Source organism: Trachinotus anak, unplaced genomic scaffold, assembly GCF_046630095.1.
Source record: "Trachinotus anak isolate AG129_WGS33_773 ecotype Australia unplaced genomic scaffold, CSIRO_AGI_Tana_v1 ptg000009l, whole genome shotgun sequence".
NCBI classification, from domain to species: Eukaryota; Metazoa; Chordata; class Actinopteri; order Carangiformes; family Carangidae; genus Trachinotus; species Trachinotus anak.
The window spans coordinates 1,967,490-1,992,100 of NW_027273860.1; the positions used below are offsets into that span (position 1 = coordinate 1,967,490).

Consider the following 24,611-nt stretch of genomic DNA (forward strand, 5'->3'; position numbering starts at 1 on the left):
ACCAAGGTGTGTACACCTGCTGTCATAGGCTTTACGTTGTTTTAGTGTTGTCTTCGGCCGCAGCAGGCAGATGTTTTCAGAGAAACAGCTGTAAAAGGCCTCTGTCCTCTACCTGCTCAGCAGCAAACAGCAGACAGACACAGTCAGAAACCGGCTGGTGAACATCGTGGAGCATTTAGCAGCTAAGGTGTCAGATATTTCCCTCAGCAGCTGGTGGAGACCAAACACAGAGCTAATAGAGAGGAAATACTGGACTTAGATTCATTGGGTGGACACAAACACAAATGACTGTGGAAATAAAAAATAAAAAATCCGCTATTACCACCAAAAACATTTTTAGTAACCAAACCCTAACTAATTGGTAACCCCATGATGTGTGTCCAATTTATGAAATTGTCTCATTATTCAAATTGTGGTGCAGAAATGTGTTTTTAATTTGCATCCACAAAAGTGAAACCTTGTCTTCGAAAAGCCTGACTAAAAATCTTTCTCCGTATTCTTCTGTTTCTTTGCCAGCCGCCTCCTCTCTGAATCACTGCCTCTCACACTGTCTTAGCTCTTTTGTACCGTCATCATTTATACAGTCTTTCTTTAAACAAGTCATGTCAGCTTTTACAAGACAGGAGGAAACAGAAGATAAATTTGTTTTTTTTTAAAGAGATATTGAACGATAAAGCTGGATAGCGATATTTTTTGTTCACTTTAACAATCAACAAACACTACATTTGCTACAGATTTGCAAAATGGAAGTCTTTTATTATGAAATATGGGAGCTAATATTATGTGCAGCACCTACATGCTGTTGTGTCATCTGATGCCTCACAGGACAGACAGTGGCTGCATGAGACTGCTGAAGAAAAATTAATAATTTATCACCATTATGCAACAGACTATTACTGAGGTGTTACCATGCAAACACAAAACCCAACTTACTTTTGTGTCAGGCATAAAAAAAGAAAAGATATATCCCTGTTATATTCTTTATTTATCATATCATATTATTATGACAACCACTTGTGCTGTTTCAGCTGTTTGCAATAGAGTGCTCATATTTATTTGTCAGGATATTTCTGTATCTTTAATGATGCCACTATAACAGTTTTATTTGGGAACTTCTTCCATTGTTGCAAAAACAGATTTACAGTTATTTATAGAATTTGTTTTTTGTTTTTTTTTTTTGGGGGGGGGGGGGGGGGGCAAAAATACAAGAAGATACAACTGACCATAGAGGATTACAGTGTCTTCAAATTAAATAAAGAACGATATGAATGTTGACTTAAAACCAGGGGAAACAAAGTTACCATTAAATGTGATAAAGTCATCATAAGCTGTTTCTGGGTGAATATAAACATTATTTCTGATTATAAGTTGATGCGTGTGATGAGAGTATTTGTTGTTTTTTCAGTTTTATTACATGAATGTTTGGATATTTTGGGTCGTTTGACTGTTAATGCCTTTATTGATATTATTTATTTATGTATTTATGCAATGGTCATTTTAGAGTGTACTGCAAAGAATAATCAGCATTGGGAAAACAAAGATGTCAGTGCAGCTCTATTGTTAACACTTATGGTTTGCAGCACCAACAACATAAAATCAACCTTGGAGACATTTAAAATGAGAAATGTGACGTTTTCTATATGAATTAAATGAATTAATCAATCAAACTGTAAGATATCAGCTCCTGCTGCTTTTCAATGGCCCTTTTTTCTGGAGAACTCTCACCTAAAGTGCTACACCTCTCAGGTTATGTTTGGATGTATTTGTGTAAGATGCATTTTTCTTCCACCACTCCTCCACCTGCGTCTCTAATAACTTTATCTAGCATATCCTTGGATGTCTGAACATCTGAAGGTTTTATCTGACTCAGAATGTGCAGAATGAACAGACCTAAGTGATTCTGGGTTGTTGTTGTTGATTTTTATGTCTGTGCGTATGTTTATCTATAGACAAAAGTGCCCACCTTGTCCAGGCAGCTGACTTTCTCCGTGGGGTAGACGATTTTCCCACAGCGGGCACACTGGGGGTTCATCCTCCAAACCTCCTCTGTACTCCAGCGGGTAAACTCCACTTGTCCTACAGGGACCTAATGTTGTCCAGAGTGCACCCCGAGGTCCCAGCCGTCCACCTGACGCTGTAAACGAAGTGAAGGAGCTGAGAAGCCGTGGTTCCCCCTCCGTCGATCAGCGGCGCACCGTCCGGTCTGGGGGCTGGATGCTGCGCTGGGACCGATAACTCCGCTGCCGACAAGCTGGCGGAAGTTAGCTCGGAGACAGCCGGAAATGGCTTTGCGTTCCCTTCAAAGTCAAAGCACAAGAACGACAATTATTATGATAATTCACAAAAGAAAAAGATTCGGACACCTTATCTTGTAGTTATGAGATTGTTTCTCACAATTATTATCACTAAAACAATATTCAACAGACTAATCCGGGCAGGAATTGGAACGCTTCAAAACATGCCTGAGAATGATCGATTTTTAGGGGTTTTTTCAGTAACAAAGTAATTTATTGACAGTTGTCAGTACATCCGATAGTACCAAGAAAATATAGACTGTTAATGACTAATTCGGCTTACTTAACTTTCACAAAATATCAGTAAATGTACTCTAAAAAACAGGTTGAAGCTGCAGCCCACCTGTGTAACTCACTGTATCCGTGACATATTTCCCGGTTGTTCTAAAAGTTTACAGTTAAAGTAAACGTTTACCTCTGTTCATACAACTGAAGGCTTTTAATTAACGTTCAATGTGACATTTGTCAAAATAAAACCCCAATTACAGAACCAGTGTGTAGGATTAAAGGGGAACTAAACTGAAACATGTGTTTTCGTTAGCTGAGAATGAGCCCTTCGTATTTACTTCGCATCCATGGCCGCCATTTTGAACCGCCATCTTTAAGTTTCGACAAAACCACGCAGAGGAAATTCATGTTTTTACGTTACATAAATTATCCCACACGGTTTGAAAGGAGGGGGTTCGGTCCGTTGTAATGTGCAACTTCTCCACTAGATGCCAGTGAATCCTCCAGCTGATATCAGGCGAAGCCTTAAAGAAGCTATTTGTAAGTTTTGCTATCACCGCATAGCCGACGTTAGCATGTGCACCTGTTTACTCACCAGTCTTGTAGAAACGCTGCGAGTTCAGCATCAAACTTCATTCCTCTAATCACCAGGAGCTGTCTCCAGTGATGGAGAGCAACCCCTTTGTTTTGCTTTTGTTACTAACACTTCTGTACTTTAACTGAACTTAACATGCTAACCTAGCCGGCCTGTTTCATCACTTCCTGAGTTACTGCCCTGACCTATGACCCTAAGAAATGTGAACCAGAGGTCGTATTATAACCTCTTCTATTGTCTCAGCTGGACTAGTAAGCAGTAAACAGTTTTTAATGCTAATGTTGCTATGCTATGTATGTGTAGCAATAGCAAAACGTACAAATAACTCTAATAACCCCTCAGTATCCTCAAATAGCAATGATAGAAAATGATTTTCTCAAAATTATAAAAGTAAGAAAGTTGTCTTATTAATGGCTTATAATTAATTTTTTTCTTGTAAATTCCACAATGAGGGTTTTGACTCAATTTGCTTGTTTTTCAGGAAGGAACCAGTGTTAAAGTCCAGCAATCCCACCAATGACACGGCTCCTCTCACTGTGACCATTAACAGGTAAATGACTCCCTCTGCTGGTTGATGAAGGCACACAGGTAATTAATGAGAGGATTTACTATGTGATGAACTATAGCAAGACAAGGTAATATCATTTAAGGTACAATGATGAAGATTATTGATCTCACTGACTGCAGAGTGAGAGTATTACTAATACGGTTGACAATAAAGTAAAAAGTAAACAAACAGGTTCAGAATCTCATTCATTTTTTTACTGTTTTAGTCTAAGTACAGTGGTTGGTTTATTTGGATCCTGATTAACTGACAACTTAATGACACCTGGTTCCTGTTGGCATCTTCATAGACAGCAACTGCATTAAAATGAAAATATGCAGCATATTGGTGATAATGTCTAAATGTATACAAAGACAACTTCAACATCTAATCATACATTCACTGCATATCTTTATAAAATAAAAGAAAACTGATAAAACTTGGAAAACATTCACAGTTAAAGCAGACACAGCACTTACTGTGGTGCTGTTTTAAAGGCAAAGGGAGATTACGGCAAATGTTGATTTGACTTAGGTTTTGTCTATTTACTGGACTTCGTGCACATGGCATTATTTTGAAAGGATCCTCACTTTAGTTTTTGTGCTTAAAACTTTTGCTCAGGACTGTGACTCAAGGCCAGCTACTTATCTCTATATAAGACAAGAGGAATGTGTAATATTTATTCTCTTCACCTCATGAAAAATTCATAAACACATGGATATATAGACAGTGAGTGACAACAGTGCAAGTCAGAGGAGAGGAACTGTATGTCCCACCTCTTCATTGTGCTTTAGGTCAACCCGAGATGTTCACAGAGGAAGGGGTCGATCTCACTGAGAAACTCAATCATCTCTGAACTAGCAGCTTCACCTTTCTTCCTCACTGTGTCGATAACAAAACGAGCTTTGTCTCTTTGGTCCTGCATCCCGTCCACTGACTCCCTCTCAGAGTCAGTTATCACCCTTTTGTCCAACAGTTTGTCCAGCAGAGTCTTGAGAACAGGTCCTGATATCCCATCAATGAAGCTGCTCCGTGTGTCCAACAGCCTCTGGTTTGGGGGGAGATTCAGAGGACTCTGCCCACAGGACCTTTTTACTCCAGCTGATGAAAGACAAACTCGTCTTTCCCACACACTGTGGGAGCTGTCGCTGTCTCTCAAAAACAGTTTCATATGTTTCATAACTTTTTCTAAAATCACCTGGAATGATGGGAAGAAGTTGTCGTAGTTGTCACAGTCAAACTCTGCTTCTGCTGGTTGAACTAGAACAGAGTCGTCTTCAGGACCAGTGGACAGTGTGTAAACCTGATCAGGCTGCAGTTTACAGTGTGGGGATGTCTCTATGTACCTCTCATCTCCAACTAACTTCTTTCTGGTGCGCTGCACGTCCCGCAGAGAAACATTTTTTGGTAGCAACAACACATTGATCAGAGATTCAGGATCGGGATCAGTGGGGGGCCTGTAGAACAGCAGAACCAAGGCTCGGACCGGGACAGGTGGTGAGTCCTCATCCTTGACATTCCCGAAACCAGAAAACCCAGAGATGTTTATGATGACGTGAGTTTCTGTTATCTTATGAGGGGTGATAAACTCGATGCCCTCATCGTTCACATGAGCCACGGACAAGAAGTGACATCCTCCTGTGGAGCTGATCTCACAGTGTGGGAGATGAAGCTGACACACTGACTTCTGGACACATTTGATGTCAAACAGGGGTCCTGCAGGCTTCTTGTGATACTGAGCCAGGAGCCTCCTGTTCCAGGGGACGATCCTGTAAACCACGACCCCTTCTTCCTCCATGTGGAACAACAGGTCTGTCACACTGCACTGGTACAGGCCTGGACGGGAGCACTGGAAACTGTAGCTCTCATCATTTTCTTCATCAGTGATATCAGGTGTAAACTCCTCATAGCTGGTTTTTAACATCATGTCAGGTAAACTTTTAGATCGTGTTAAGATACTGTTCTTTTTACAGTGTACGCTGTTCTGTGAAGGAAAGCTCATAATACGAGTCAATGGCCTGGACATTCTGTTCCTAGAGGCATCTGTGGTGGAGAACTGGACGTGATAATGGGATGGCATGGAGTGATAGGGCGCCATCATGATAGGTGGCAAACCCTCAACCAGTAGGCTCCTTTTAAACTTCTGATATTTTAAATGTTCTTTTAAAAGATCTTTAATATTTCTATGTAAGTCATGAGACTGCTGTTGTGGATGTGCATACATGGTGGAAAAGTCCAGTGAATTAGAAAATTCTGGGTCAAAACCCCACTCGACTCTGGGGGAGCCAGTGATGTTATAAACTGATTCCAGAGAATATTGTGGTTGATCTTGATGATCTCCAGGCAACTGAAAACCAACAGAAACAGGAACAGAAGAAGAGGAGGAATGAATGAAACTTTCCCAAGACAAGTGTTCACTCGCAAACAGAGGTTCCTGTGATTGAGTTACAGGAGAGACAGGAGCATCTGACTCATATGCCCCTGTACTCTCGAAGACGAGCGGTCGACTCTTCCAGCGAAGCTTGTCCTCACTTGATTCTCTCTCCTCGAAAGTTGTGTCTTTATGTGGGCAGAAAGTTTGACTTTGCGGATTTGTGTCAGCTGATTTATCTCTATCCTGAACCAGCTGTTTCTTCTTCTCTAGTGTGTCTCCTGACCATTCAGATGTTCCTCCTTCATCATCAGCAGAGGAGCACTGGTGCTTTGCCTTTATTCTACGTTTCATTTTCCCTTGTGTTCGTGAATCCCTGTTAAAAAGTGTTTAAAAACTGCTCCCTCACCATCTTCTTTAGGCTCCTGCCATGTTTTTTGCCCCTGTGAAGTTGAGGAGAAACGATAACATTTATATCTGCCATTAACTTATTGATTAGTGCTTGCAGTATATTGGGCTTTTAAATGATGTCATTTAAAACAGCAAAGACAACAACTGTTACCCAGGAAAATACATGTTTAAAATAATTAAAAGTGAGAGATGGAGGCTAAAACACAAGGAAAAGTTGACAAATTAACTAAATCGTGTTCACACTATAGCACTGCTCATGTAAATAACACTTTCTGCATCAGGGAACAATAATCTTAATAGTTTTGTGCAGTGTTAGTCCCTGTAATATTTCATTTCACATTGAGATTATTCCTCAGAGAAATAAAGAATAAATGACCATGTGCATGTTTCTCTCATTACCTGACTTCATGTCTTCTTTCTGGCTTCATGAGTTCCAAATCTTGAATCAGCTGCTCTTTCTTTAGGTTCTTTGAGTTTATCCATCTCCTCTCATCTCTTCCTTCACTCACTGGAAAAGTAAAAAGTAGATTCTTCTTATTAGAATCTAACGGTGCGTTCTGTTGTATTTAACCTGTGTATTTAACTTGTGTGCACATAAGTACACTGTCTATCAAAACCAATAAAGGGTGTAGCCATCCACACATCCTGTAGGTGCGAGACTGTTTAGAAAGCATAATAAATTACTAGAGTCGTGCCAGTGGTGGCCAGAAACAGGAACAGAAACTTTAGACTCAGTGAAATATGATTTTGTCTTGACTCACCCTAAAGCCACATGCCTGCTTGTCCTCCTTGTTGATCTTGTAAGGTTATGTAAGACGCTGTGGTCTGTCCCCTTTCACCAGTTTTTTGAGCTGAGCTGCAGAGATCAGACCGCTCTCTTTGCGCCGTGGAGGAAGTTTCTGCCTCCACCCACTACTGAGGTTTGGTTTCTCACTAAATCTAGTGTTTGTGAGAGTTTTCTAGTGTTTGAGAGTCAGTTGGAAAACGACCCTCCTGACCGGACCGGTCCTGACCCTGACCCTGACCGGCTAGCGGGCTCTGCTCCCGGGGTCGACTCAGTTGAATGCGCTGGTCCAGCTTTTAATCGGTTCGGACGCAGAACTTCAGGCCTTCTGATTCCATGGTTCTGATGGACTGCAACCAATAAAACCATTTGTCTCCAATCATCGATCAATATCAGTTGTTAGATCTGTCAGTACTGGAATAGACCCCTGAACGCAGCTGCTCAGTACAGAGATAAAATACAAAACAAGAAGATCAAAGTAGAAGAAACGGTCCGATTTCAGTGTTTGCAAATCCCCTGTTTTAATCTTCCCTTGTTAAATTGAGGAAGGAAGAAATGCGATCAGGTGACACGAGAAAACGGAAATACCAGGTTTTCTGTTTCAAAACGAGCTTCCTGAACGTACACAGACCTTAAATGTCAGATCTCTGGGGAGTTTGTCATTTTTCTTTCTCTCCAGGTTCAGGTGAGTGGGTCAGCTCAGAGACCTCTACAGGGAATTTTAAAACTACTGTCCCAGTAAAAGTGTGTTTATCATGCATGAGTCCATATTCCTGGTGTTAGTGCGCCCCTATTGCCATTCATTTACAATACAGCAGTGGTTCTCAACCTATGGGCCAGGACCCCAAGGGGGTCGCAAATGATTGACAAAACCAGAGCAGAATAAAAAATAAAACTAATAATCAAAATCAGAAATCTGTTTTCCTCTGGGAATTATTATCAGACAAATGAGCTGCTTGGATGACAAAACTGTCACAGTCAAATTCTTTCAAGCATCTAGTCCCAATTTTACTCTTTCAAACAGTGTACAAACATTTAATGAATGGTTTAATAACACACAGCTATAAGGACATTGCAAGTGGTTACTAATGTACATTATTTATCAACAAGCTGGTAACTTATCTTATTCTGACATTATTACAACTTTTACCATATTCATTCATTCATGACTATATGGCCATTTGTTATCCCGTGGGCCCCTAATAAATCTTATATCTGCTTCCCATTGCATTATATTGTGTTAGAAAACATTTATTAAATATTTATATACTGCTTAAAATGGTAAACAGTGATTTTTATTATTTAATTATAAGTAATAACAGCAACTATTAAATAAATAAAAAATAATTTTTAAAAAGGAATAGAAAATCAAGGGAATTTTAAACAAACAGAATATACTTATATACAACATATTTACACCACAGAGTATTCATATAAAAAATGCAAACTGCAGGACTTGTACTCCATAGACACATACATACATTTATATATATGTTTAGCCCTGCAACACCACATTCAAACACATTGTTATACAATCGGTGTCCAGCAGATGCTGATATTCTACCAGTGATGCCACAGAGTACTGTACCTGAGGCTGATCAACTCCTTTCTTTCACCAACTCCCCTGTTTTCAAGTTCCAGCACCTTTTCTTTTTGTTGGTGCATCTTTTCTTTCTTCTAATTAATCTCAAGTAATAATGAATTACAGTAGTGCTTTGTATAAATTAAACTTTCAAACAGAATTTCTGACAGTTTTATTCATGTATGAGCGCGCAGGCTTCTTGTGATGCCGAGCCAGGAGCCTCCTGTTCCAGGGGTCAATCCTGTAATCGACGACCCCTTCTCCCTCCATGGGGAACAACAGGCGGGAGAATACTGAGCGATTTTCAGGAGCCACCAACAGATAGGACTTCACAGCCTGGGCACTCATGTGCTTGAGGGAATAAACAGGGAGCGAGAGTGATGCAGTGGTTTTGAGAAAGTTTACAGTAATCATGTTGGCAGGGCCGCACAGACTATACTGTACATACTAGGTTTAATGGATTCAATGAGACTGAGATCGACCTGGTAACAGAACAGCCTGAAGTAATCAAAGAATAAGCCACTGGCTAAAGATTAGGCATAAAGATGAACTTTGAATTTAAATGTCAACACTTCAGCAGTGTTAGATGGTCTGATGCCAGCAGGGACGTTCTTCCTAAGGAAGAGGGCCTGATAGTAAAGATGGGCCCTGCAGCCGACAAACATGTTTTTAACTGTGGGGACAGACTAATTCTGGGAACAGAGAGCATGAGATAGAGTATTAGGTTTAAAGAGATCGGACATGCATGAAGGTGCAAGTTCGGATGTTGTATGTAATTAAAAACACCTTAATGATATGGATAAAGAGCCAATGAGCCAATGAAGCTAAATTGGTGTAACTGGACAGGGGTTCCAGACATGTACTCTCAACATTTGTTAAAACACAGACAACAGGAATTTATTTTACTGCAGAAAATGTAAATGTAAATGTAAATTGAACTGTAAAGGTCGAGCAGCGAAGACGGCAAAAAAAACACATACTCAAAATATAAGGTGTCATTCCTTTATTTTTGTAAAGACTGCTGTTAAAACTGCTCCGTTTGAGTCTGAATATAATGAAGCAAACCACTTTACACTTTACTTGTGTCACACAAATGAATAGTAGTTTATTTATCTTCCAGTTATTTCTTTGGTAAGCATTTAGGGGGGACAAGTCAGCACTCTCACAACGTTAAGGATAACATTTGCCCCCTCGTCCTCTAACACCCCTAAAGGATAACATGTACCTCTTCATAACCTCCATATCTGTGCAGGTTAAACTTCTATGTATTAGTTAGGGGGAAGAATTAACAGAGACAATAGAGACACTTGCTTTTATTGGTGAATATAGCATGAATGTCATTCCATCACAATTTACAGAGGTTAACATCATGAGAAAGGCAGAGTGAAGACTTACATTTGACAAAACCCGTGCACCATTTTCAAACAAACACACATCGGCTTCTGGTTACATGCTGATTACTAAGAAGCCAAGGACGAGGAAAAAACTAATATGAACTTTCTAACTGGCGATCAACCAGTTCAAGCTATTATATAATTTCTCAATCTTGTCTACAAAGACATCATGTGCCAGCACTATATTAAGCTGATGTCAAACATGAACAGTTAGTGTTTCTGCTGTTCTTTCAACATCCTGTCCATGGTATGCATCAGCTGTTCCACCTGATCTGAACCTGAAGCTCTGTTCTCAAAAGTCAAACACCTATAGCCACATTTTTCAATTATCATCTTGAGGCCAGGTTGGCAGGACCGCAGAAACTCCTCCAAGGTCATTCCATCGCGCTGCAGCTCTTCCCCGCAGGTAAACAGGATGATTGTTTGCTCTCGAGCTCTCCTACCAAAAGCTTTGTCTAACTTTTCCAGTACGTTTCTCTCACCGTCTGCAAACCTGCCAACCTGCATCACAAGTAAGAACACACGAGGATCTGACTGACAGAGCTCGTTGCACCTTTTCACATGTTTGTCCTTATCTGATGGTTTGATGTCATCATCAAAGATGTCGGGGGTATCGATGACACGAACAGGTCTGCCGTAAATCTGAGTTTCTACCAGCTGGCACTCTGTGGTAACCTGCTTTGAACTGGCTCTTGATGTGAAGTATTTGTATCCGAGGATCGTGTTTCCACTTGCGCTCTTTCCAGTCCCAGACATTCCCAGCAGAACCAGGTTCACTTTGGTGCCAGCGTGATTTCCTACATTGATGTGGAACAACAAGACCTTGAGAGAACTTTACAATTATCTGTTTTCATAAATCCAAGCAGCTGCATCTTTTTCTGAAAACCAAGCTTGATTTCTTTCACCAAAACATATAACTACTCATAAAACTACAACACTTCTTAATACTTTACTGTCTGTAAGTTCAGACACATCTTGAAAACACTGGTCTCACTTTTTAAAATGTAGTTGTGATTTATAAGTTGTGATAAAACCTTTTGTTACCCTTTAAAGAATCACCCCTCAGAATACAGACACAAACACAGACACACATTTGTCATCACTTACTCAGATGCTGCTGAGAGAGATTGTGACCTGTTTGTTGAGTGTATGTTGGCACAGGCTGTCCAGCATACCTGTAACATAAGGCAGAACCATATTAACATACAGAGTCCCCAACAGTCCACATGTAGACTAAATTTACAAAATATTGTACATGGATCATTGTAAACCATTAAAGAGAATTTCCCCCCAATATTATTTTGCTTTAATTACTTTAAGTTGAATACTGAATCTATATATCTCCCCTTTCACCTTTACCTTTTGTTGGTGAGCAGATGTCTGTCTTCAGCCAGTTTTCTCAGTTCATTGAAAACCTGTTCAATGGTGTAGAGTTTGTATCGGGGATCCATTTGTGTGTGTTCATAGCTGAGCAGCAGCACAGCTTTAAACTGTTCACTTGGTATTTTAGTAGTCCTGGACAGGTTTTCAATCTGCTGGCAAACCTCTGTGGGTGGGAAGTCATTCTCTACCACCAACAAACACATGTCATGGTGCTGATCACTAGCAAATAGGCCTCCTATGTCCTGACATGGTTTGCACAAGTCTGGTGCGCACATAACCTCATATATATCATTTTCATATATCTGAGTTTCTGTCAAAACATTTCTCTTCTTCATTTGTGCTAAATCTTTCCCTAAGATGATGGTTATTAGGGCTTTCTTCAAAGAATCTTCAGTTCCCAGGACAACAACTGAAATCTTCCGCTCTGTGAAAACAGCAAACATGACGTCATTTTTACCTGATATATGCAATGAGAAAACCTACAGCATACATTGTTGCATTTCCCTTTATTATCCAAAATAATGCTGTCTCATAGATGCAAAGCACAGACAGTTTTAAAAATTAACATATTCAATGGAAAGAAACTATGGCAGAACTTACTGTCAGACATGGCTCTCAGATCCAGCAGAACAATACAGGAGACGAGCTGTGTGGTATCTGCAGAATGTGCTGGTATCTATCTGTTTTATATGGACATGTTATGCAAATGTAAAGGGGTGTGTCTGCTGCTATATATCAGCTGTATAAATGTACCATGAATGCCTTAACATTGATCTTTGTCATCCTTGTAAGAGACAACAGCGCTGAGAGAAAATGGCTGGAATTCCTGCTGGTAAGAGTAAAAACACAGCTGCATGTTTTACTAATTTGCTATGAAATCCATCAGTATTTGGTCATATTGACTCAAGTATTTGTACATGAAGCAAATGATGTTCTCTCGTAAAAGAAGTTTTAAATTGTGTTGCAGGACCTAATCTGAGAATTGTGATGATTGGAAAAACTGGTGTGGGGAAGAGTGCTGTTGGAAACACCATCCTGGGAGAGACTCGGTTTAGATCTCGTCCCTCTGCGGAGTCTGTGACTACGTCCTGTGAAAAAGATGCGAAACACTTTGGTAAGAGAGAGGTGATTGTGGTCGACACACCAGGAATCCTGGACACTAACAGATCTGAAGAATTCATCAAACAAGAAATAGTGAAATGTGTCACAGTCTCATGTCCTGGTCCTCACGTCTTCCTGCTGGTCATCGCAGTCGGTCGATTCACCAGGGAAGAGAAAAACTCTGTAGAAGCCCTGCAACAGCTGTTTGGTCAAAAAGCAAACCAGTACATGATTGTGCTGTTTACCCGTGGTGGTGATCTTGGAGACATGACCATACAAGAGTATGTACGTGAGGGCAAGCCAGAGCTAAAACAAGTGATCCAGAGATGTGGAAGCAGGTTCCACGTCTTTGACAACACCAGCAAAGACACAAGTCAAGTGGTGGAGCTGATCAAGAAGATCGATGACATGGTGGCAGCAAACGGGGGATCATGCTACACAGATGACATGTATAAAGAAGTTCAGGCAAGACAGCACAAGGTAGCAAGATGTTCATCTGCAGTCAGTGATGGCCACCAATACATGTTTCTACACTTGCTGGTACATCGTATCAGAGTTTTTCTGTCTATTCTTGCAAGAGATTAAATGACCATAGTCAATGGCCTAACCACGTCATCTTCAGGTCAGAACAGGATGCCTTCTGTACCCAAGTGTGAAAATATGATATATATGAAAAAGCTATGACACACATTTAAAGTGTAGATGGATGTGTGATGTTATTTTGTATTGGCATAGGATTATCAGGTTCATCTATAAAATAATAATGTAAAAAAACATAAGAAAATGTATATTATTGATCATAAAAAAGCCTTTGAAAGTAATGAAGAAAAAGACTGAAGAATGAAGAATCAGTATATATAATACAGGCTGTGATATATATAAAGTTATTTCTTTCTGCGGTACATGAACCTGTTCTTGATTTTTTTAAACATGTACAATGGTGGTAGTTTGTTGTGGCAGAACTTCACTGTATGTTGTTCAATCTTCACTTGCTGATGTAACACGTGGGTCATGAAAATGTAATGTTTGGTTTAATTATGGTAAATGAAGGCAAAATAAAATATATAAATCAGACTTTGAGTGTCATGTTATTGTAATATGAAATCAGATATTCCACTGATAAATATTTGTGTTGTAGGTATTATATTAACCGCGCATTGGACTCTGTTCAGCATTGACAGCAATTATTAGCTCATGCTAATATTTACTTATTACAGTAGCATGAAATTATGTGCTGCAGTGTCCTGGTGGTCCAGGGGCTTAGGGTGCTGATCATCCATCTGTTTGCAAGTTGGACATTCAAGTGAATGGGAAAGTGGTCCCAGACCTCTGGACCCCACTGTATCACGTTAGCTTGCATCTACATGATGCATTTAGAGACACTGAGTCACATTACTGGTACATGATGAATGTCGATGACCTCGCTGAAACAAGGAAGTCTCAAGTCAAACATGAAGATCACCCAGCAGCACTTTAATGAGACAACTGGAGGCTGCACAGTTAGTGGTAGTGATGCAGTCCAGTCAAAACTGTTGTAAGACAGTTCAATAGACAGGATTGCCCCTCTTTCTTTGCTCAATGTTACTGGTGCTAACTGTAGGATGTTGGTTGGTCAGCCAGCATGACGCAATCACGTGTCAAAGCGTTAGTGTTGAGGTTTAACGATGCTCGCAGCTCATTGCATGAACAGCACTAGCTTTGCTGTTTTGTGCCCCGGCTAGAGTCCTCAACCCAGCTCAACTGCTTAAATCACTGATGTAAACGGCTGTGTTCTGTATTCACCTGCTGGAGTTAAGTAAAGTTCATAAAAGGAAGATTCCCTGTCATGTGAAGAGTTTCCACCCACATGCATCCAGGTGAAGTAGCTTAGCACACTTCAAGAGGTCAAAGCCCGACACTGTTATCCTCAGAAATCATGCAGAGGGATGACAGGACTTTTGGGCGTGTATATTAGAAATCAATTGTGTTATCATGTTCAGCCACATCCATGCTTCTCTCCCCCCCGTATTAGCGCTCCAGCACACAGGCTCATAACCCAGCTACTTCTCCTGTGATTTTAAAGAGCAGCGCGCACACACACACACACACACACACACACACACACACACACACACAAGAGCTCCAGCACCCAGGCTTTTCACTCAGCCACTGGCCCTGTGATATTAAAGAGCTGCACTGTCACCGAGGGAGAGGGGAGAGGAACAGCAAGAGATGGCATTTCTTTGGAGATGCTAGAAATTTCCCCTTCTCCCTCTCTTTTTTTCACCTCCCAGAAAACAAATAACAGGTTTAGTGCTAATCAGTGCATATGATAATATCTTCTTTTATGGTTTTGTGGAACCCCCCACTCCATTAACGACTTCTACCTGGCCAACGATCTGAATGAGTTCTACTGCCGCTTTGAAAGACAGTGGGACAGGCCTGACACCAACCCCCGTGAGTCCAGCCACCACCTCCAGACCACCAGCTTCTCCTCCCCCACTTCAGCAGAGGCCCTGGCACCTCAACAACGAGCCACATCAGAACCCCCTCCTCCTCCCCTACCAAAGGAACGGCTCTCTCTATCCTGGAGAGAGATGTCAACAGGCTTTTTAAGAAGCAGAACCCCCGCAAAGACCTGACTGTCTCTCCATCATCCCTGAAGCACTGTGCTGATCAGCTGTCTCCAGTGTTCACGGACATCTTCAACACCTCACTGGAGACCTGCCACGTGCCAGCCTGCTTCAAATCCTCCACCATCATCCCTGTCCCCAAAAAACCAAGGCCCACAGGTCTAAATGACTACAGACCCATTGCCCTGACCTCTGTGGTCATGAAATCATTTGAGCGCCTTGTCCTGTCCCACCTCAAATCCATCACTGACCCACTCCTGGACCCCCTGCAGTTCGCCTACAGAGCCAACAGGTCTGTAGATGACGCCGTCAACATGGCTCTCCACTTCATCCTCCAGCACCTGGACTCCTCAGGGACCTATGCCAGGATCCTGTTTGTGGACTTCAGCTCTGCCTTCAACACCATCATCCCGGCTCTGCTGCAGGACAAGCTCTCCCAGCTGAGCGTGCCTGACTCCACCTGCAGGTGGATCACCGACTTCCTGTCTGACAGGAGGCAGCACGTGAAGCTAGGAAAGCATGTGTCTGACTCCCAGACCATCAGGACTGGATCCCCGCAAGGCTGCGTTCTTTCTCCTCTGCTCTTCTCCCTGTACACCAACACCTGCACCTCCAGCCATCAGTCTGTCAAGCTCCTGAAGTTTGCAGACGACACCACTCTCATTGGACTCATCTCTGATGGCGATGAGTCTGCCTACAGGTGGGAGACTGACCGTCTGGTGACCTGGTGCAGGCAGAACAACCTAGAGCTAAACACTCTGAAGACAGTGGAAATGATAGTGGACTTCAGGAAGAGCCCAGCCCCACCCACCCCCATCACCCTGTGCGACTCCCCCGTGGCCACCGTGGAGCATTTCCGCTTCTTGGGAACCACCATTACACAGGACATTAAGTGGGAGCTGAACATCAGCTCCCTCATCAAGAAAGCTCAGCAGAGGATGTATTTCCTGAGGCAGTTGAAGAAGTTCAACCTGCCAAGGACTATGATGGTGAACTTCTACACCTCCATCATTGAGTCCATCCTCACCTCCTCCATCACCATCTGGTACGCTGCTGCCACGGAGAAGGACAATAACAGACTGCAGCGTATCATCCACTCTGCTGAGAAGGTGATTGGCTGCAATCTTCCATCCCTCCAGGACCTGTATGCCTCAATAACCCTGAGGCGTGCAGGGAAGATTGTAGCTGACTCCTCCCACCCTGGACACAAACTCTTTGAGTCACTCCCCTCTGGCAGGAGGCTGCGGTCCTTCAGGACCAAAACCTCTCGCCACAAAAACAGCTTCTTCCCATCTGCTATCAGCCTCATCAACAAGGCTAGAGAGCCCCACTGTTGCTGATCCCCCTGATCCCCAATTGCACCAATCACCAGAAAAAATTCCTTGTATGTGGCAACATACTTGGCAATAAAACTGATTCTGATTCTGATTCTGATGCAACACATATGATGCTTATATTTTAAAGGCCAGTGAATGCAATTTATATTTAAAGTTCAACAGATCAGGCAAGATTAACCACTTTATCCACAGTCCCTCAGCTGTGGATTCCACTTTTCCACTTTTCTTTCTTTGCAACTTTTGTGACTGAGCTGTGGCATTCAGCTTAATTCTTCAAAATTCAATCTGTCAGAATGCAGACACAAAAATTTGTACTGATTGGAATAATTTTACTTGAAAAAAAGAAAAGTCACAAACAGGGAACAAACATTAAGGGAACAGTTTAACAAAATGAAATCAAAGTATTTACACAGCGCTGTGATGACCAAAGAATTATTGACAAAGGTAAAGCATAGGAAGGAAACAGCCTGGACTGAGCTGTGGCATTCATCTTAACTTGTCTGCACTGTCAAAATGAAACCACTAAGATTTATCTACTGATATGTTTTTACTGATCTTTACTGATATAGTTTACCATTCAAGGACACTACCTGAAGTTAAACCTGATCTGTCAGCAAATTACCTTGGACTTTGACATCTGATATTGTCACCTCCACAGCCACATCCATACTTCTGTTCCCCTGTATAAGAGCTCCACATCACATGATCAGGTCACATAACTGGAGCAGGCTATCCACCTGGGTTGATTAAACATTTTTGAAAACATTGTTTTCTTCCCTTTACAAGCTAACATGAGGCCAAAGTGACCAAACAGAGGCTCCAGGTCCAGGAACCTCCAAAGGTTTATTCATGTTAGCTTGTAAATAGATGGTGGGGTCCACATTATCAGGAGTCTCTGCATACAGCCGAGAAAAGGGCAGAAAACAATGTTTTCAAAAATGTTTAATCAACCCAGGTGGATAGCCTGCTCCAGTTATGTGACCTGATCATGTGATGTGGAGCTCTTATACAGGGGAACAGAAGTATGGATGTGGCTGTGGAGGTGACAATATCAGATGTCAAAGTCCAAGGTAATTTGCTGACAGATCAGGTTTAACTTCAGGTAGTGTCCTTGAATGGTAAACTATATCAGTAAATGTCAGTACAAACATATCAGTAGATAAATCTTAGTGGTTTCATTTTGACAGTGCAGACAAGTTAAGATGAAGGCACACAGCTCAGTCACAAAAGTTGCGAAGAAAGAAAAAAAAGTAGAAAAGTGGAATCCACAGCTGAGGGACTGTGGATAAAGTGGTTAATCTTGCCTACATAGACATGGTAAAGTGGCACGAGTCTGTCCTTTATTCAAGTATTGCCTGTGTGTCAGGTTATAGCAGGCCCCTGTTCTCAGTGTCAGTAATGTTTTATGTGTGAGACACCGAAGCTGACGTCATTTCTCTTCTTTTCATTATGAGATATTATCCAGTGGATCAGGGCAAACCCCTCTATCCTTTACTGGGCCACACAGTGTGTTCACTCTGCTGAGGCCAAAGTGACCAAACAGAGGCTCCAGGTCCGGGGACCTCCAAAGGCTTATTCATGTTAGCTTGTAAATAGAGATTATATTGATGTGCTCAACATTATTTTTACTCAGACTAACAACCAGTGTGTTTTGTTGTCTCCACCTGGCTGTCTGCAAGCACTCCTTGCAGGCTTTACAGACTTGGTGGGGTCCACATTATCAGGAGTCTCTGCATACAGCTGAGAAAAGGGCAGAAAACAATGTTTTCAAAAATGTTTAATCAACCCAGGTGGATAGCCTGCTCCAGTTATGTGACCTGATCATGTGATGTGGAGCTCTTATACAGGGGAACAGAAGTATGGATGTGGCTGTGGAGGTGACAATATCAGATGTCAAAGTCCAAGGTAATTTGCTGACAGATCAGGTTTAACTTTAGGTAGTGTCCTTGAATGGTAAATTATTCATATCAGTAAAGATCAGTAAAAACATATCAGTAGATAAATCTTAGTGGTTTCATTTTGACAGTGCAGACAAGTTAAGATGAAGGCACACAGCTCAGTCACAAAAGTTGTGAAGAAAGAAAAAAAAGTAGAAAAGTGGAATCCACAGCTGAGGGACTGTGGATAAAGTGGTTAATCTTGCCTACATAGACATGGTAAAGTGGCACGAGTCTGTCCTTTATTCATTAAGTATTGCCTGTGTGTCAGGTTGTAGCAGGTAACAACAATACACATCCCTGTTCCAGGAAATAGTGGACTGATCGCACTAGATCAAGAAAAAGCTTTTGACCGCGTTGAACACCAATTCCTCTGGAAGACCATGGAGAGGTTTGGGTTCAGCGCTGGTCTCATAGCCAAGATCCAGGTGCTGCACAGTGACATTGAGAGTGTGCTTAAGATCAATGGCAGCTTGTGCGCTCCTTTCAGAGCGCATCGAGGCGTCCGGCAGGGCTGCGCTCTGTCTGGGATGCTCTATGCGCTCCAGGCCTGTTTTTACCTGGTTTTAATAGTGTAATGGGAAATTTTGTTGTAACTCATGTGTGACTATGCAAAAACTGTGTAACCAAAGACTGTGTGGATATTTCTAATAAAGTTTTGAAGTAACCTTTGTACACCCTTTTGAGGCAATAAAAGAGACCTCTGGGTGAGCTGAGGATAAGCACATGGAGACAGTATATCTGGATGCCCTTGCCTGTCTCCCCATGATAAAAACATGTCGACAATATGTGTGGAATCTGCCTTCCGTTCATGATAAGGGAAGCTCATTTGACCTCGGTGGAGGCAGAACTGTGTGAGATACAGTGACATTGTGTTCAGGGAGAGTAAGCAGGTGAAAGAGAGGATTGTATTTTGTCTTTGTGGGATGTGTTTTTGGGACTATAAGACTGTGGCCCTGGAAACATCTTCAGGCCATTCACTCACTGACTGTACTGCTGTTCGGTTGTGTTTGTGTGACTCCATCACTCCATTGTGACTTCAGCTGACGCGTGAAGATCTTCTTTTTTTCAACTCTTTATTGAACAAGGTAATATTTTTTGCCACCACAATAGTAATGTGGTTTTATCTGCTTATGCTGACAATGTCATTGTTGTTATAAAAGATCGGTGTGATGTCGACACAGTAGCCCACATTCTCTGTTGTGTCGGCTGCGAGGGTGAACTGGGGGAAGAGTGAGGCCCTCGCTGTCAGTGAGTGGCGTGAGGGCCTCCGGGTTCTCCCTCAGAGCCTGACCTGGAAGAGAGACGGCCTCAAATACCTCGGCATCTATCTTGGAAATGAAAATGTGGTGAAGAAAAATTGGGAAAACATTATTGAAAAAGTAGAAGCCAAGCTGTCAAAATGGAGATGGCCTCACCCTCAGATGTCTTACAGAGGAAGAGTGTTGGTTTTAAATCATCTCGTAGCTTCTCTGCTGTGGCACCGGCTGGCCTGTGTGGATCCACCGTCAGGTCTGTTGGCTCAGATCCAGGCCAAAATGGTCAACTTGTCCTGGGATCGTTTGCATTGGGTGCCACAGTCAGTTCTGTTTTTACCCAGAGAGGAGGGGGGGCAGGGCCTGGTCCACCTGGCCAGTAGAACGGCCACCTTTAGGATACAGTTTGTTCAGAGGTATCTGACAGGGCCGTCTGACTTAGTGTGGAGGGATGTGGCCAGCTGCATATTCAGGCGTGTGAACAGTCTGGGGCTGGATGCTGCTCTGTTTTTAACTGACTTTAGATGTTTTAAATTAAGTGGGTTGCCTCCGTTTTATCAGGGTGTTTTTAAATCCTGTGGAAGAACATTCAAGAGTCTGACTCTCTGCACTGGCTGTTAAAAGAACCTCTGATCTGCAGTGGCAGACTAGATGTCTGCAGCCACACCATGCCTGGGCTGATGGGGGCGCTGTGCCATTCTAAGACCCTCACTTTAAAACAGCTGGTGGATGCGGCGGGGCCGGCGCTCACTGATGCCCAGGCTGTGAGCTCGGTGCTGGGGGTGCACTCTGTCCGGCTGGTGAGGAGAAGCCTGGACCTCTGGAGACAGAAGCTCTCAGTGAAGGAGAGGAGCCTCCTCCTACGCCACAGCAGAGGAGGAGCTGAGCCTAACCTCACGGACACCTTCCCTGATCTCCATCTGAGGCCCCTTGGTGGCCCTCTCTTAAAAGTCTACAACCAGAAGAAGCTGAGCCTCCACAGAGCAGACAAACAGACAATATACAGGAACACTGTGAAGGCAACCAACACAAAGAGCCTGTTCAACAGGGCAGCCACCGTGTGGACGGACAGACTGGGGGGACAGAGTCCGCAGTGGAGGACTCTCTACAAACCACTAAAAAAACGGACTGCAGACCTTCAGTGGAGGATTTTACATGGTGCTATTGCCACTAACACTTTTTAATCTGTTTTAAACAGCAGTGTTGTGAATGAGTGTCCGTTCTTCAGTCTGTCTGACACCATGTTTTTACTGAGTGCAGGAGACTCACTGAGCTGTTCAGTGTTTTAACTGGGTTTTTAAACTTTTTAATGTTGTGTTCTCTGCGCCTGTTTTTATTGGTGGAGTCACATACAACAAAACAAGAAAAGCAAAGTGCCAACTTTTACATTTTTTAATAGGAGAAGCCAAACTGGCGATTTACCTGACGCGCAGGGACAAACTGCAGGATGGACCACATGTGATGCTGTGGCCTTGTGGAGGCAGAGCGTTAAAGCCAGACTGAGGCTGGAGTTCTGCTTCCACAAGGCCACAGCGAATATGGACGTTTTCAAAGAGCAGTGGGGATGTGACCAAATTATATGCAGAGTTTCTGATCAATGAGAGCTCACATTCACCAGTCATCTTGAATAGATTATCTGTGTCTGACAGGTTTTAATGTGATTGATAACATATTGAGATAAAGTATTTTCTAAAAAGCAAAAAAAAAGTCTTCTTTCTCCTCTTTCTCCTCTTTCTCCTCTTTCTCTTCTTTCTCTTTTTGCTCCCCTTCCTTCTCTTTCTCCATGGCCTGTGCTCCACCACTCTCACTCTTTTCTTCTGTTGTGATCTCTCCATCATTGCTGTGAACAATCATTATGTAATAGTCACTAACAACCATGTTGTGTCTCCATGAGAAACTCTAAACTTCATCTGTCAGGACCGGAGACGTCCTCATCAGGCTCCAGACAGAAGTCAAATTGTGATTGTAAATATTAAAATATTCTGGAAACAGTTTACAGAATGACTCACAATTAATAATGAGGATATAATATTAAACAATGCTGAAGGAAACATTGTGCACACAAACACAATTATTTCTGTTTATGATTTGTCAAATTCTTGTGCTGTTTACCCGTGGTGGTGATCTCGGAGACATGACCATACAAGAGTATGTACGTGAAAACAGGCCAGAGCTGCGACAAGTGATCCAGAGATGTGGAGGCAGGTTCCACGTCTTTGAAAACACCAACAAAGACAGAAATCAAGTGGTGGAGCTGATCAAGAAGATCGACGACATGGTGGCTGTTAATGGGGGATCACGCTACAAATGAGATGGCATTTATCAAGAAGTTTAGCCAGCGGCTGAGATGGATATGGCCGTGTGTGCACTGTTACTACATATCATGCTATATCTACAAATTCTTTGTAGAAGCTAAATAATTATTATCAATGGCCTCAACACATCTAGATCCAGTCAAGAGAGGAAACAGGACAGCTTCTGTACATGTAAGATAACAAGGAGTATATTAAAAAGCTTTCACACACACACACACACACACTTTTTTTTCTTGTGTGATGAATATGAAATTATTAGGCCTCGCATTACAGCCTTTGTCGTCTCCCAGAGAACACAAGGAGAGATGCCGAGCAGGTCGTTTGTTTCAGAAAAAGTTGTCCACTCTTTTTGGAAGAATTCAATAAACTCCACGTCCGTAAGTAATGATGTGTTCAAGCTCCAGTGTCTAACTGGTGGTGTGCATGCTTTCCTGATGACTGTCGTAGTGACTGGTGCATGGTCGCTGAATGTGATAGGGTGAATTTGTGTATCAGATATATCCTTCATGAAAGAGTTGCTGGTTGCTGGGAAAAAGTCTAAACGGGAGTAAGAGTGGTGAACTGGTGAGAGGAAGGTGTATTCTTTGAGCATGGGGTGACAAGAGCACCAAGCATCACACAGACCAAAATCGTTCATATATTGTTTTATTATTTCAGATGATTGGCAGTTACAGTAACTAGCTGCTCTACTAAGTCGGTCAAATTCTGGATTAAGTACCAAGTTGAAGTCCCCTCCCACGATAAGTGCTGTGTCTGAGTGTGCTGAAATTGCAGCGAAGAAGCGGTGAAAGAAAGATGGGTCATTGCCATTTGGACCATTTATACTGGCGATACATATCTCTTTGTTATGTATTGATTTGTTGATAATTATCAATCTTCCCTCAGGGTCTGTGTTGGTATCCTTACATGTGAAATGTATTCTTTTATTAATAAAAATTGCTACTCCTCTTTGTTTTGAAGTATAGCTAAGTACACATGAGGAAACTGTGATGAACTAAGTGTATGATTCCTATTTTGGATAAGTGTGTTTCCTGCAGTAAGACAATGTCTGCCTGTAATGTTGTTAGATCTCTTTGCATCTGAGCTAATTCCACGCACATTCCAAGTGACAAAGTATAATGAATTCATGCTAAACTAACTTGTGACTATTGGATAGAATGGCTAATGAATCTTTATTTTGCTTTTTCACTTCACTGTATCCAACTCTGCTCGCTCTAAAAAACCCTGATCTTTATGATTTCTGGATCTTTATCAATACACAAATTGGATTTCATCTAACTCTGGTGCAGAGTAAATTAAGTTATAACATTCATGGTCAATATTGTACATGGTCCCTTATAAATAAAATAAAATACACACATCTTTGTACACTGTATGTGTGTGTGAAAGCTTTTTAATATATTCCATGTTTTCACACATGGGTACAGAAGCTGGCCGTTTCCTGTTTGACTGGATCTAGATGATGTGTTGAGTTATTTAATCTCTACCACGAATGTGTAGATAAAGTATGTTAAACAGTAACTGTGCACCTCTGAACTAATCAATGTCAGCCGCTGGCTAAACTTCTTGATAAATGCCATCTCATTTGTAGTGTGATCCCCCATTAACAGCCACCATGTCGTCGATCTTCTTGATCAGCTCCACCACTTGATTTCTGTCTTTGCTGGTGTTGTCAAAGACGTGGAACCTGCCTCCACATCTCTGGATCACTTGTTGCAGCTCTGGCCTGTTTTCACGTACAAACTCTTGTATGGTCATGTCTCCAAGATCACCACCACGGGTAAACAGCACAATCATGTACTGGTTCAATCTTGGACCAAACAGCTGTTGCAGGGCTTCTACAGAGTTTTTCTCTTCCCTGGTGAATCGACCGATTGACATGACCAGCAGGAAGACGTGAGGACCAGGACATGAGACTGTGACGCATTTCACTATTTCTTGTTTGATGAATTCTGAGGAGACTTTAGTGTCGAGGATCCCTGGTGTATCGACCACACTCACCACTCTGTTACCAAAGCATTTCACACCTTTTTCACAGGACATAGACACAGACTCTGCAGAGGGACGAGATCTAAACCGAGTCTCTCCCAGGATGGTGTTTCCAACAGCACTCTTCCCCACACCAGTTTTTCCAATCATCACAATTCTCAGATCAGGTCCTGCAATAAAATTCATACACTCTGTTAAAGCTGTCTGACAGAGTTTATCATTGACTTGAGGTATAAATACTTTGTGATAGATCTGAAAGTAAATGAGTTATATAGTACATAGAATAAATAAGTGTAGATCTTACCTTCAGGAATTGAAGCCATCTTTTCTCAACACCTTTGTCTCTGCACAGTGACAGTGAATCTTAAAACATTTGTTTAAGACCTTGTTGTTCATTATCTGGTGGCAGCTGACACACCCCCTTGTTTCTGCATAACAGGGCCATATAATACAGAGACCAGCACATTCTGCAGTTACC

General features: G+C 42.1%; 2 protein-coding genes and 1 pseudogene across 3 annotated transcripts; 1 reads left to right on the forward strand and 2 right to left on the reverse strand.

Moving 5' to 3' along the window:
* Nucleotides 1-2,904: 2,904 nt before the first annotated feature.
* LOC139624958 (GTPase IMAP family member 7-like) lies at nt 2,905-13,761 on the forward strand. Its single transcript, XM_071484438.1, has 4 exons — nt 2,905-3,062; nt 3,599-3,667; nt 12,379-12,418; nt 12,554-13,761. Exons 3-4 carry the CDS (start codon nt 12,400-12,402, stop codon nt 13,270-13,272), a joined length of 738 nt encoding a protein of 245 aa, XP_071340539.1. The 5' UTR covers nt 2,905-3,062; nt 3,599-3,667; nt 12,379-12,399; the 3' UTR covers nt 13,273-13,761.
* Nucleotides 3,865-8,076, reverse strand: LOC139624949 (caspase recruitment domain-containing protein 8-like). 2 transcript variants are annotated; one of them, XM_071484418.1, is made up of 3 exons: nt 7,205-8,076; nt 6,843-6,951; nt 3,865-6,475 (listed from the first exon to the last, which is right to left on the reverse strand). In XM_071484418.1, exon 3 carries the CDS (start codon nt 6,384-6,386, stop codon nt 4,452-4,454), a length of 1,935 nt encoding a protein of 644 aa, XP_071340519.1. In that variant the 5' UTR covers nt 6,387-6,475; nt 6,843-6,951; nt 7,205-8,076; the 3' UTR covers nt 3,865-4,451. The 2 variants fall into 2 exon arrangements, with proteins under 2 accessions (XP_071340519.1, XP_071340520.1); XM_071484419.1 differs by having other exon boundaries at nt 6,843-8,076.
* LOC139625735 (GTPase IMAP family member 8-like) lies at nt 10,107-24,564 on the reverse strand (annotated as a pseudogene).
* Nucleotides 24,565-24,611: the final 47 nt, after the last annotated feature.

Bases quoted from the DNA above. Each gene is read 5' to 3' on its own strand.
- LOC139624949 (XM_071484418.1), bottom strand. From the start codon at position 6,386: ATGAAACGTAGAATAAAGGCAAAGCACCAGTGCTCCTCTGCTGATGAT.